The sequence below is a fragment of the Gallus gallus genome, chromosome 9 (assembly GCF_016699485.2).
Source record: "Gallus gallus isolate bGalGal1 chromosome 9, bGalGal1.mat.broiler.GRCg7b, whole genome shotgun sequence".
Classification (NCBI taxonomy): domain Eukaryota; kingdom Metazoa; phylum Chordata; class Aves; order Galliformes; family Phasianidae; genus Gallus; species Gallus gallus.
In genome coordinates this window covers 5308279-5323176 of record NC_052540.1, presented here as the reverse complement: position 1 = coordinate 5323176, position 14898 = coordinate 5308279, and the positions used below count along the sequence as shown (strand labels likewise).

The 14898-nt window shown below is 41.7% G+C and overlaps 1 protein-coding gene across 14 annotated transcripts in view; it reads left to right on the top strand.

Moving 5' to 3' along the window:
• The window catches only part of PIK3CB (phosphatidylinositol-4,5-bisphosphate 3-kinase catalytic subunit beta), a 111564-nt gene that overhangs the window by 61389 nt on the left and 35277 nt on the right, over positions 1-14898 (top strand). For 9 of the 14 annotated variants that reach the window (XM_046898396.1, XM_046898397.1, XM_015276913.4 and 6 more), the window contains 2 exon segments: positions 2332-2451; positions 14357-14542. In XM_046898396.1, coding sequence (XP_046754352.1) covers positions 14390-14542 — 153 coding nt within the window. In that variant the 5' untranslated portion in view covers positions 2332-2451; positions 14357-14389. 14 annotated transcript variants of the gene reach the window in all.

The following is a 14898-nucleotide window of genomic DNA, read 5'->3' as shown; positions in this document are numbered from 1 at the left end:
CTGTGAAAAACTTTCTTCTTGTACTTTGAAGGTGAAATGTATACTGGTATCTGAAAGGTTGACTAGATGTGAGCTGCAGTTACACCAAGAACCATCTTTCGTAACCTCTGTTGTGCTGGTCTGAACATGGAAAAATGTTGAGTTAATTTTTTATGCCAAGCTTACTTGGTTTACTTTCTTTTCAAATGCACTTTTAGTCAGCAAATCTAACAACACTTCTATGTGACACGTGGTTCCAATTTACAAACCTAATAAAATGGGTAGGTAGAATCATAGAATTGCTCAGGTTGGAAAAGACCTTGCAGATCATCATGTCCAACCACAACCTAACTATACTACCCTAACTAACAACCCTCAGCTAAATCATGTCCCTGAGCACCACATCCAAATGGTTTTTAAACACATCCAGGGATGGTGACTCAACCTCCTCCCTGGGGAGCCTATTCCTGTGCTTAACAACCCTTTCTGTAAAGAAGTGTTTCCTGATAACCAACCTAAACTTACCGTGGTGCAACTGATGATGTGATATAGGGAAGAAATAAGGTCACGTGTTGGTTTTTTGTTTGTTTGCTTAATCACGCCTGATATTAGAAAGCTGGTGCTGTGCATTTTACCTGTGATTCCCATGTTCTGTATGGGAGCCTTCTCTGTGATTTTTCCAAGCTCTATGGAAACACTTGTTATTGTTTGGGTATATTTATGTGGTATTTGCAGCACTATCACATATGCAAATTCAAAACCCCATTCTTTGCCCTCTTGGTAATGATAAGCTTCCCAAGAAATGTTCCTCATCAGTTTAGACCACAGGAGCGTGTCAGGCTCCTGTGGTCTGATCTGTCTACAGCTGGCTGGTTATCCAGAGACCTCCAGAATGTTGGGGTACCTGAATTTTGGTTAAAATAACCTGCTTCTGCTCCAGGCTTGGGGCTATAGACATACACCTTGTCACCCCTCTGAGGCACTACATATCATGTAAGATCGCTTCCAAAGATGGAAGGTCTGGAAGTAGCACTATTTATCTTGTATTAATAGTGTGCAGGGAGTACTTCATACTCCTTCCCAAGCCCCTACCTTTTGGCTTCTAGCTTTTAATTCTGACCTTTCTGGTTCTGTAAACAAAACCATTGACATGGAAATAAAACATTAATGCATGACTGGTAATTCTGCACTGATTGGAAGAGATTTATCCTGTTCTTGTGTCCTTGCGAGTTCCGAATCCTGCAAGGCCTTCATTTTTCTCTAGTCTTTGTGGCTGCTGTAGTTTCCTAGGCTTTAGCCATGGGAAGTTTTTGGATTAGTTCATGCCTATGTGCACCAAAGGCTTGCTTCCAAAAAGTTGTATGTGGAGCTGTAATTTCATTTCTTTTTCATATGTAAGCAGATAGGGCAGGAGCTACTTTGCTCCAAAACCTCTGAAGAAAACTAAGTTGCTTCATAGCGTTCTTCATGCTGATTCCTGGAGATATTCTGCTCTGCGTGGGCTGGAGGAATGGCAGCCTTTGTTCCTGATCCTTGTGCTGTGCTCAGTGCTCGGTGCGCTGTTGTTTGTCAGAGAAAAGTAGTTACCTGCCTTGTGTTTTGTGGCTTGGCCTACAGGTGAAGAAAACCTGATAGCACTACTTTGTTTTCAGTGCAGGTTTAAATGTTTCTGTTTGCTTGTTTAATTTTGCTGAGAGAGCCTTGTTTGCAATGTAGTGCTAATGAGGTGATAGCTCTACAGGCATCTTTTGTCCTGTGCACCTGCAGGATGTTGGTAAGAGGAGACCTATTGAACCGTTCTTCTGCTGTTTCAAGGTTGAAATATGCATAGGAAGATGGGATGACTTGTGTCATCGAGTCCAGTTCTCCACAATGGAACTGCAGATGACGTTATACTCTTAACAATAAAGCAAAATGAAAGCTTACAGCCATGAGTAAATGAGAGGATACTGCTAAGAGCATGAGGGTATTTGTATTTCCCCTTTTGTTGTCTTTAATTGCAGCTGACATTGCAGCTGGATGGTTGATCTGATCCAAACTGAGTGTACAACAAATGTAAAAATATTTGCAGGAGCTGACAAATTCTTTTCCCTTTGACTGTGTAGGAACACTGTGTTGTGATTATACCTGTGCTGTTAGAAATGGCACCCCCTACATTTTTTTCCTGTTTTCCTTTGAGGATTTGGCATTCATTTAATAATTAGATTGTGCGATGTGAGTGTGATGTTGTATTTGAAAAGAGACAAAATGTGTGATTAGATATTTCTGCACAAGCAGTTTATAGCACAAAACAAACTGTGAATTGCTTGAACTCTCAGTTTGTGAATTACATTGTTTGCTTTTCTTTCTTAGGTCGCATTTGGATCATCTTGTAGAACCTTTGGAGAAAACAGGATTAATAGTAAGAAAACAATGGTTAACAGAAGTAACTTCAGTATACAGTTGGACTGAAACAGGAACAGATTCTTTGAAGTAAGTATTGCTTATTATTTTTTTTTTTCCTTGTAAGGTCAGTAGCCCACTTGTGTGGCTGTTAGCATTAAGGTCAGAAACTTCGTACTCCAGTCAGTTGGTAATGTGCATTCCTCTGGACTCTGAAGCACCTACAACCTTGGTAGCAGTTGTATCTTAGGAAATCCACATATCCACTTTTTTTTTGGTCTCTGTGTTCTGGTTGTGGCTTTGAGCAGGACATGGCGTGCTGTAGGCATCTTTACATGGAACCCTCACATTGCTGGCAAATACGAAAGCCCTGTCTGCACCTCTAGTGGAATCTGATGTATGATTTCTCTGTAGCTTTGTCCTTCTGACCATCTGTGTGTGGCTTTGATCTTTTATTTATCAGCATTTTAAATACAAAGTAATTATTGTTTCCTTTTTGACAGATTAAATTGTTTTTGGGAGTAAACATGCTCCATCTTTTGTGAAACCATATGTTTTTCTTAATGAAAAGAGGCACAAGAGCGTTTACTAGCTTCACAGTGTTTACACTTCAAAAGTAATAGGCAGCTGTGCTTAGAATGTGCCAAGTGTCAAATACGTCCTTTCTCCAGTAGCCCTGAGTCATTGTGCTATTTTGTCTGCTGACTCTCTAGCACAAGGAAACTTGTATTCTAATTTGCAAAGTGTTACAAACAGAGTGTGAAGGAGAGGGTGTCCTTCCCCCCCAGCACGGGCTGTAACTTGGTGGCCAGAACCCACTGCAAGAAGAGGGACTGGAGGTCTGAGCCTCTCCAGGAGAGTGCTTCACCGAAGTCTGCTGCCCCTGGTCTTGGTCTGTCCTTCCAGCCACTGATCTGAGGGAGGGGTGTTCCCCCTGCAAAAAACAACACCCACACAGACCAAAAAAAGCAAACACTCATGTATGCACTTTACTCTATGGAAAAGAATGCAGTGTATGTACATGGACATACGTACATATGACACAGGAGCTTTCCTGTAAGGCAGTGATATATGCCCAACATTGGCACTGCAGGACTTGTAAGCAAGCCTGGTTGCTTTTAGGTACAACTTCGCAGGTTTTATTTCTATCTCCCTTTCTCCTCTCACAAAGCAATGAGCTGCACTGGGAGTCTGACCAGAACTATAACTGAAGTGGCAAAATAGGGTGTTAGTCTTCATCTGTTGCTCGGCCAGGCTGGTGTCACTGTGGCACTAGCTCACTAGCTGGGGGTGGGAGGAGGGATGATGGGTTGTGCTGCTGGTGTCAATGCTGTCCCATATCGCAGCTCCATCAAACCAGCAAAAGTCTTCAATTGGTGGATCTCAGATGTGTATTTTTCTTTACCATGTCTTGTTAACTTGTGGCTGTTGTGAACTGTAGGCTGAGACATCTGTGTCTCATGGTACGAAGAAGCTTAGGTACCTGGCTGTGAGCTGTGTGCTTTGGTGCTACATTCCCAAACGTTTAGATACTGGTACAACTTCTAATTTGTGTGCTGCGGTTGCTTGAGATGGGGAGCGTAATAGATTTTCCTGTACCTTATTTGTATCAGCTGTGTGATATCTAAACGTAATCGCTGCGGTGAGAAATGGGTGAAAATCCGGAGAATTTTCTGTCTGAAACTGATTTTATTCATGCTCTGTGCTACGTGGATGTCATTTTACCAAAGCACGGGGGGTGCGCATGGACGCGCAGTTAGGTCAGGGCAGGCGATGCGCACCTCCGCGCTGCGACCGCGCCCCCCGCCCAGCCCGCCGCGTTGCTGCAGCGCCCCCTGGTGGCGGCCGGCGTTAGCGAGATGAGGAGCCTCCGTCCTCGGCGACTGCCGGAATTGGCGCTGCCCTGAGCGCTTCTACTTGGGTGCTGAGACCGAGAGCGGGACCGGGTGGCTGTCACAGGCCCCTTCCAGCCTAAGTTGTTCTGTGATTCTTAGATAATCTTAGTTATTTTTGGTCCTTATGATGAGTGGCCAGGGCTGCTTTCAGCTTTACTAACATTACTCTCATGACAGAAATATTGGTTGTGTGCAATTTTCAGGAGTATTCTTTTCTACTATATGGCATTATATTTCACGTTGTTTTTATAAATAAATGTCATGCTAGCTACATGAAATATCTAGCTGTTTGCTTTAGGCTTGTGCTGATGCGTTTCTTTCAATGCTTGCTCAGCCTTGAGCAGCCCTGTTCATATGGCACGTGACTGTGAACCTCCATAGGGCTGACACTGACACAGGTCCTGCAAGAAAACACCCCTTGGTGGAAAGCAGAAAGTCAGGCGAAATGGGTCTCTGCAAGAAACAGGACCAATCAGGGAGAATGTCTGGTCTGATGTGTCTGTTCTACCCCCTTACAGGGCATTTTTCTGACTTTTAGAATGCATGGCAGCTCTGTGTTTGAAGCCTAAGCATAGCCCACTAGTGTGATAACGCTGTGTTTTGGTCTGTGCTCTCTCCTTTTAGGAGAAAACTTAACTCCTCACTAATTAATTTTTCATTGTTTCTAGTTATTTCAGTGTAACGCCTCTTTCTAAATACATACAACTTGTCTGCTGGAGGGTAACTCTCTTTCCTGGAGGCTTTGATTGAAAGATCAGAACTAATTGAAACGTGGATCTTCTAGTCCTTGTGCGAAGAGGTATCTATATATAGGAAAGTCTCAATTTCTGTTTTTTTTTATAGAGAGAAGTTACCCAGCTCATAACTCAGAGATGCAGCGTTTTACTAGCTGAAGGCAACGATTGGCTGCTGGTGAAATTTGATGGAGTAGGTCCATTGATACAATTTGAAATGAGATTAATAACTAACCGTATACACACTTAGATGCCTTATAAATTAAATATTTGCATTTCCTTTCCTCATTATTTACAGTGGAACAGATAATTATACTGAATGAGAGAACGGCCAAGAAAAAACTAGGGAGCAGAATTAGTATTTCCTACTTTTTCATTTGACTACGAAGAATAATCTTGTACAATTCCTACCTAGAAGTAGAATGTGTGGGGAGAAGTGGAGAAGATACATGTTGTAGAATAAATTGATATAATCACAGATCTTAAGGCATCTCTTCACATGCATTACAGATGCATTGTATTGTCTTTTGAAGTAAGAACAGAACCCCACAATTGTTTATGTTCAGGTATGCGACCTGAGAGACTGCTTTCCGACCCTCTCCGTTAAAGTGACTTCTCTCTTCAAGGTTAAGTTTCAGCTCTTTCTCCCCCTATCCTGTCAATCTGTCCAGTACTACTTCCTATGTGGCAGCTCTGCTCACCTCTTTGCTATGCTTGATTTTGTCTGCCAGGCTCCTGGAACTAACTCCCCCTGAGGTCAGAGCATTTTGCATATCTCTGTGTATTATCTCTGTGTATGAGCTGACTGAGAAAGAACTACGTTTCTTTGGTATTTTGTACTCATTGTGAGTAATATCCTGCCTGTGAATTGTCTGAAGTCTATCAGAAACAGGAGACTTAAGTTCTGTTCATTTCTTTGGTTCATCAGGAACAGCCATTGGAGGGAGCAGGAGCTCACTTTACTTACCTGAGTGTAAAGTAATGAGGAGTCATTTCCTGCTGTCCTCATTCACGGCCGTTCTGGGAAGCCTTCTGCATCTCAAATAGCATTCAGTAATGTTCTTCCCCACCTGTAGACCTGTTTTGCAGGAAAAAAATCTGAAGATAACAATTTCATTTACATACACTTTTATAATTATACTTTAATTGAATCATAGAATAATTTCCTTGAGAAGGGATAACCAGCTTGCTTAAAATTAAGCTCAATTTTAATTTGAAACTGGTTAACATTTGCTTTCTTCCCTGTCTCTAGGTCATGTTGAAGTCAATTGCTAATTCAAGTGCTCAGTATTTATCTTTCATTTAGAGGCATTGGGTTTAAAGCAGAAGCTCCATTCACAGTGGTTATAAAATTCTAACTTCAGTTTCTAAAACTTAGTGCATGCTGCCATGAGCAGAGCAGAGGAATGCCAGTAAGTAATGCTCCAGTAGGTGAACAGATAAAGTAATCAGGGGCTGTGGCAAAAGGCCCTGATAATTCTCTTTTTTCTTATATTGGAAAGTTAGCTGTGTTTCATGAGGAGAGTGAGAGAATCTAAGCTTGGGTAGCTGAGAAACTGCTCTTGGTACCACTCTGAGCACTGCGAGGGAATGGCATTTAACCAAGGCCCTTTGTGCTTTTTATGTGGATATTTTTAGAAAATCAAATGGTGGTATTTTTATTCTGATTTCTGGAGGAATCCTGACTTAATGGGCACTTAATTTTCCACTCCGTAGGGCCAACTTATGTTGCAGTTGAAATAAACCACTGGGAAATATTTATGGTAGCACATGATCTTTAAAAATATCTTCCCAGGCTGCACAGTAGATGTCTTGAATTCTTCAAATCTTTGTTATCGTAGATAATAACTATGACATTCCTGGGCTGGAAAATCTTAGCTTTGCTAATTTAGGCAATTGTACTTGTAATGAAGTTGTTTGCATTTCTTTTTTAAATCTGTAAGTGGTTTGGACTGAAATCCACCTATTCAGTTCCATAAGGCCTGGATGGTGTGAAATAACACGTGGAATAGGAAGTCACGCAGTGAAAAAGATGAAGTTGATTACTTTGTCTGGAGAAGCTGTGGGTGCCCATCCCTGAAGGTGCTCAAGGCCAGGCTGGATGGGGCCCTGGTGTGTCTCTGCCTGCAGCAGGGGCTGCTACTGGATGGGCATTCGGGTCCCTTCCAGCCCAAGCAGTTCTCTGAGTCTGTGATGACTCCGTGGTGACTCCAGCTGTGGGCCCATCAGATCCTGTCAGCTCAGAGGCTGTGGCAGCAGCTGTGAAATGGTTACTATCTCAGTAGAAGAGGATGTCAGTTCTTCAGAGCCACCAGCACGTGTACTGTGCTGCTGTGTAATGGGCTTTGGAAGAAACTTGAATTCCTTCAGATATACAGGAGGAGTTTTTCTTATTTATTTGTTTATTTTAAATCACATTCAAAGTTTCATAGGACATAAACCCTCCTGCATATCCTTATTCCTTTCCATCAGTGCTGCTAGATTCTTTTCCCTTACTTGCTCTGAAATGTCTCCTTCAATGTGTGTTCATCTTTTTATAGTCATTGATGTTTACCTAGTTAGAAAAATGATTACAAAGATTACGTTGTGTGAGCGCTCAGTGTTTCCTCTGCTCGGACTATGTGATATGCTGCTACTTTTTCCTAGAAAATTACTGTGATCAGATTGTTTTCTGGTCTGTTTGGGACAGTAAGATACTGTTTAAACGCTGTTTTTGTGTGTCTGGATGGGCTGGCCCTTTTTCAGCTGCCTTCACTGCCACAAGGCTTTTTTCTAAAGCCCTTTGGCTGCCATGTGATAGAGAGGCAGTAGATAAAAGGGCGTATTGATCACAGCGATGGTCAGCTTGGAGTGTGGTTCCTAGCAGTTGTCATAGCTGTGAAAGCTGTTTGAGCAGAGTGCTCTCAGCTTTTACGTAATCAAAACAAGCAACTTTCTGCTATTTGTCCTGTGTTCCTGTAAGTATTCATTAGTGAAAACAAAAATAAATCAAGCTTTGTGTTCAAGAGTTTATTTTGTAACCTAAGTACTTTTCACCTGAGGAGCTGTAGATATTAGTGCCCTTAAAATATGCCTTTGTTTGGAATAGCAAATGAAGTGGTGAGCAGATGAAACTTATTTCATATGGAACCCAACCTGTTGCACACCAGTGGCATCTGCCCCTGCGCTTCCCTTGGCTCGGTGCTGTGGGGCACCCCAGGGGCTAACTGCTGTGAGACAGTGCTGACGGTGTCAGAATTCGTAGTGAGATGGCAGGTGAAAGGGAAACTTCTAATTAATGTTGTTCTGTGATATTTCACAACTTGGCTTTTTTTTTTTTTTAATTATGTTGGATTTGAAAGAATGTACCTGATGCAGATTAATGATGATTGTTTCTTATGAACCGCGTGAATTGGTGGGCAATTCTTTTGCTGATATGACAAAGTGCTTTAAAAGGTTTTTTCCTTTAAAAGGAAAAAAAGCTAGCTTTTTATCCAGTGGATGAAACAAACCCTCCAGTTTCCTCCAGCCCCCCATCACCAATCCTTTTTCTTTTCCATATCTATAAACCAACACAGATTTTATTTTTCCAGAAGACAGCTAACCAATGTTGATGTTAACACACCAATTGTGCTGGATGAATCCCAGGACCTTTCTAAATGATTTTAAATGCATCTCAGAGAAAATACTATTTTACAATTGAGGAAAAAGGAAGTTTGGAGGAATTCCATGAGATGACAATGGAAAAAAGAGAAAATATAAAGGCATGTGAAGCCAACTTTTAATTTTAGCCTGTCTTTCTGGACTGGAGACAATTGGAATTCTCTTCAATTAAGTGAAGAGCTATAATTTTCCTGCATAATGTTAAGATTCTAGTCTCTACTGTGTTTGCTGAAATTCTGTATGGATTGCCATTAAATTTGTAGGTTGAAGTTGAGCTTCTGCACTCATTCAGGTCCTGCCCGCTCTTGTCTAGTGAACACATTTAAGGGTGAACATGTCTCAGGATGGAGATACACAGCCTCTCCATGCTGCCTGCTTTAGCATTTGATGACCCTCATTTAAAAACAAACAAACAAAACAGCAGTGGCATTCTAGAAATTCTCTATGCACGTTTTACAAATTCGTTGCACCGTTAGTGCATATCTGGTCTTCTGCATGGCCTTGTGACAGGTTTGCTCTCTGAGCATGCCAGAACTCGTATGGCTCTTAATTTCAGGACAGCCTTATGAAATATCTACCCCTTTTCCAAATTCACTCTGCCCTTCACATCTTCGTGAGTATCTTTGTGTCAGATATTTGTACCTTCTGCTTTAATCCTTTAGCATGAGCAAGGTAACTGGTTGATGCAGGTCGGACTGAATTTACCGTGTCTGACAACAATGGTGTGGTGACTTACCAGCTCAGTGCTTTTTTGTTTTAGTCTCCGGAGAATTGAGTTTGCTGCCAGCTGATCGTGCCTACCTTCTCAAATCTTATGATCTATTGGTCTAAATGATGTCTTTTAATACGTGAGGATGTTCTGAATGTATGGGTTTTGTTCCTCGATATTATGTAATGTTCAGCAGTTCTGCTGATGCCTGTCTTGCTGACAGTGTTGTCCACGTTTTATTTACAAAGGCTGTGTGACCAGGCACTCACCCCTCCAGAGCCACGTTTTGCTTAGGGAAGAAAAGAAGTGGCTGGCAACTCATAGATATATTGTGCATACCTTGCTTTTGTCCATCCTTTCCTGCAGCCCTCGTAGGGATTAGCGAAGCAGCAGTCTGCTGGTGCTCACTTCTCCAGTCACAAGATGAGAAGTGCTTCTGCTGGGGAGCATGGGGGTGCAGCTACAAAGTCTCCAAGAGCTGTTGGCTTCTGGAATAAGACTCAGCACTAGAGCCATCTCTTCTGTCTGCTTGGATGTGGTAAGTCATCTGGAAACAGAAACCGCAATAAGACAAGAACAATGGCAGCGAACCCTGGGCCTGCGAACACACAGCTGTTCTGGTTAGCTCTTACAGCCTGTGGTCTGTTGGCCTTGAACTGTCTAGTTATCTTGTGATCGAGGTCACAGTACAGAGAAAAGACAAATTCTGTAACTTTCACATTGATTTCGCAGAAGAAATTCTCACGCTCTGTGGGAGTCCTTATTTGAGCTATTGAGAAGTATTTATTTTGTGCAGGCATTTAATGTTTTAATTGCTTTTGGCTGGGAATCCTTTCTCGCAGCTGAAAGCAGCAGGAGGCGATGCTCCATGACACGTGGCTGTGCCAGGAGGTGGCCCTGCCCCACAGCCAGCTCTGCGTCACCACTGCTGGCTGTGGGAAGCAGCGTGCCAGCCTGCAGGTTCTGTTGGCTGGAAGCTTGGAAATAAAAAAAAAAAAAACCTAAAATCTCAGCTGGATCAGCTCTCAGATCTTGCTGAGAAAGGGCAGTGTGACTTTCTATCATCTATATCCATTGATAAAACTGTGTCCTGAGGCCGTAGTTACCTGACACACGCCTGTTGTATGGCACTGTGCAGAGACTTGATCCAGCTGCTAAAAGCCAGTAGGGCAGTTGTTCCACTTCGGTTTTAATGCTTGATGCCTGCACCAGAGGCAAGACTTAGAGATGGGAAAATTGCAGGCACTTGGTTCACAGATCTGATTGTAGGTCTTCTAGTTTTTGGATATTAAATATGTACATACAAAGATGAGTCTTATGTTTTGTTTCTCTTCTTGTTCTGGAGATGTCCTATGAAGCTGCGTTCTGTTTCTTTCCATGAGTCTAAGCAGCTCTTTCTGCTGGTATACTAAAATGCAAACTGAGCAGTTTTGTACTCCATCTGTGTATAAGGATGTAATTTATGTGCAACTCTAAGTTCAGAGCAGACTTACAGTTTGCATGGGAAGTTTAGTGTGCTGTCAGTGCTACAAATCTGTGACTTAATGCAAACAAACAGAAAAACACAACCAGAAACCACCAAAACCATTTGGTATTGGGCTTTGCCATATTAGATCCAAGCAGTCATTGATTAGATACTTGTTGCCAAGTTGGTGCAACAACTGCGCTTCCCCTAAATGGAGTTTTCCAAGTTTCTTAAGCCTGTGTTGAAAGTCAGTGACTGTAAGCAGATCCTGTGGAACCTCAGCTTTCATGCTGTCCACATTAGAAGATAGCAGTGGCATTTTTGAGGCCGGCTTCTTGGAATGTTTTAAGCTTCCGTTGGTGCACTAACACAGTTTCAATAAGTGCAAATATTATGGGACACATCTAGAACAGGATGGCAATAGATGCAATCTTATGCTGCATTTAAATAGAAATTACAGATGAAATAACTTATTGCACATTACTGCCATTTCCTCTTGCTGTGCCTGTGAAGTTAGCTCTCTATAGAGGTGATACTAGTTTCTTTTACCACAGTGACCACAGAATGCTATGGAAAGTAGACTGAGCACAGAAATATGTGGACACATGTATGAAAATGCTTCAGTTTTAGATCATGCCAATGAATTTTCCTGTGACCGCTACTGTCAGTTACATCAGAACTCTGGCAGAGTTGCTGTGAGTAGCAGCAGCTGAATAACAACATCCCATTTAAAGACCTTCTTGTTAAAGACACGCTAATGGATAATGAACTGTGTGTGCTCCAAGGTTCTGGGGGCGGATGCTCTGTTATTCTGATGGCGTTGTGTGTTGCATGATGGGATGAAATTTCGTTTCTTTCCTTTAGATTGTGAGAGATCTCTCGCCATGGTAAGCTTTCCACAGCCATGGACGAGTGAAGGGATGGATTTGTAATTAATCTGGTAATTAAGATCAGATATTTTCATGCCTGACTTGTTTTCATCACTTGATCCCCCACAGATCTTGTTTTGCTTCAATCCAGTCTGATGCAGTTCAGTAATTTGGTGTTATTTTAATTTTTATTTTATTGGAAATGAGAACCTTATGATAATAAACCGTTGTCTGATGCTGATTATAATAATAGGAACTTCCTAATTGTTGCTTCTATTGAGTAAAAATATTTGTACTTATGTACTTCTGCTTTCTAAAAGTTAGAGGGTTTCTTTTTCCTGCTTGTTTTTAATGGAAACCCTGCTATCCTTATATCTAGTACAAGCAGAATATGAAGAGAGCCACAGTAACAAGATGTGTTAGCAGTAGTCACGCTCTTGTAAGCCCTCAAACTGCAGTAAGGCTGAAGGGGAAAGCTTTGAAATGAGTCTTATTACCCAGTGTGTTTAGGTGGCAGATAGAGGTTTGGGTTCCTCCTAACCATCCCTCTTTTGGTACTGGAGATTTCATCACCTGAGATTTTCCAAATGTGAAATGAATCATTTCATGTAATCCCTACAATGGAAGGGATGGAAAGCAGTGCTAAAGAATGAGTCAGAGGTACGGACCGTGTACATTTCTAGAGTGGTGATTGTACTGGCTGCTTAAAAATGATCAGTAGAAGTTACCACTTATTGATGCATACAGAATATTAACAGCCAATGAGAAGTTACACTGCTGCAGCTGGTCGGTGCTGGTGGTGTATGGTGTTAGTGCAGGCACATTCAGCTGTGCCCTCAGCCTGCATGCTGGCTTGCTTGATTTATTTCACTGCAAGCTGTCCATATCAAGTAAAGGATCGCAGAGGCTTTCTAAGGTACTGCCTACATATCCCTGTTGTCAGTGAGGACCAGGGCGCATATGACAATGGATTATTTGGCCTAAAAGCCTACCAATTTTAAGGAGTTTTGTGTTGAGTTGCATTTCTGTGAAATAAGCACATCTAAGAAAGGTAACTTAATGAAACATTAACTCCTTTATACTGTAAAGCCTGTATTTATTTGCTGGTGTTGAGACTTTTCCCAAACGGAGCAGTTCTGTAATGAGAAAGGATAAGAATCTGAAGATGGAGGGAAATGAATCTTTGGCAGCCCTGCCTGCAGCAGGGAGTTGGGGCTCAACGGTCCTTCAGGTCCCTTCCAACCCAGGCCGTTGTGTGGTTCCATGCAGCTCCTTGGTTATGACGTGGTCAGTCTCCCAGAGTTCTGTGGTGCATTCAACCATGGTGTGCCGCTAAGATTTTGTGGTTGTTTGCTTTGAGGGGAAAAAATCAGTAGTGAAGTGAGAATGGAAAGCTGTATTCATGAATGTGTTACGTGTCTGTTTGGGAGGTTTGATGCACAGCCAGGTAATTAGCAGTAGTGACTGGAGTTCATAACGTTGTCGTGCTAATTGCATTTTCTTTTTTCTTGCTTCTTGAAGATGCTGTGTGATGCTGTAAACATCAGCAGCCCGGGGTGTTGGTTAAACCCCGCTGCTTCTGCTGGTGCTGTAGGAGAAGTACCTTCTGTTAAGCAGGAGTGGGGAGGGGATGCAGAGGAGAAGGAGGGATAAAAGCTGGGGGGAGGTGAGGGGAGAAGTGACGGCTCACCATGATCTGGTGGGTTTTATTGCTGTTGGATTTTGGTTTTGTTCTGCTTGTTTTTTTAAAAAGAATGACTTTCTCTTGTCTGGTGTTGTCCAACAAGAGTTAGGTAGAGCATTAGTCTGCTCTGTCCTTAAAAGTGATTTACAGCAGTCTTTTACAGCACTTCCCATCCCTCTGTCAGCTGAGGAGCAGAGAAAGCTAAATACTTGAGTGAATAGTGATCAATGGGTAAGCACATCTTTAGGGAGGTAATTGAAAATGCAAGACTTGGAAGGTCAGAAAATCTAGTAGTACTACTAAGGGTAATGGAAAACGACCTGAAGTACAAAGAGCAAGTCATCAAGAGGCCAGTGAAGTGCATTGCAGCAGATCACACAAAAGCTTTTTCCCTGCCCTGGGTGGATGTAGTTTACATAGTGAGTTGAATTCAAAGGAGATCATTTGCTTTCACCTTTAAAGAAGGATGGAGATGAGTGTCTCAGAAGGGAAATGCCTCTTTCTAATGAGACGTTGAAGATTTTCCTATTCTTAGTATAGACTTCCAAGTTGAATTAGGCACTCTTTCCGTGTTTGTTAACAACAGTCATAAATTTTCAGAATTACAAAACGATGTATTTTCAAATTAAATATTGCTGTACTTTCTCCAAGAGGTTTGTTTCCATTGTTTTTCATACAGATAGATTTAGAGAAAATTCAAAATGAATTTCAGACTTTGTTTTAGCTAGCTTCTGATTAGTCATTGTTAATATGTTTTTAAAATTAAGTCTTAATGATGTAAACACTGTGTGAGTGCTTTATCAGGCAAGTGTTCTTCCTATACTAAATGGAATTAATGAGTAAGACTCTGTATATGTGCTTGCAGTATTGGCATTTGAAACCCCAGTCTTGCGAGCTGAACTGCACAAGCAGACTTAAGTAAACTTTCCAAAAGCTTCAAAATGTGTGTCTAATTATAGAAGGTTAAGTATACTGAATGTAATTTTTTTTTCCTAAGGCCATGTGGTTATGATATTGTTGAGATTCCATAATGCCTCCTGCCGTGACAGACAGCCTTGACATCTGGGCAGTGGATTCACAGATCGGTGCTGATGGCTCAATATCCGTGGACTTCCTATTGCCCACTGGAATCTACATCAACTTGGATGTCCCTCGAGATGCCACTATATCTCATATTAAGCAGGTAATACCAAGTGGTCAATTAACTTCTATTTGAAATGAGTTCTGGTTCTGATTTTCATGTGCCTTCTGGCAAATCAAGCAGTGAATCTGGGTAAGCATAAAAAATTAATTAGAGGCGCATTCATAGCGGAGTGACTGGTAAAGATGTATGTGTCTGGGGGTTTTGAATGTTTTTGAGCAGACGTCGAGGTATGGAGAAATAATTTCTCACTGATGGTTGCACTTCAGCAGAGATTAACATGATTGCTTTATGTTAATACTGAGTTGTTGTATCTAAACCTTTTGTTAACGTGTTATTCATACATTGTGCATTTATTCAAAATTTTTCTGATTAGTGTGGAAACAGATCCTGTGTCT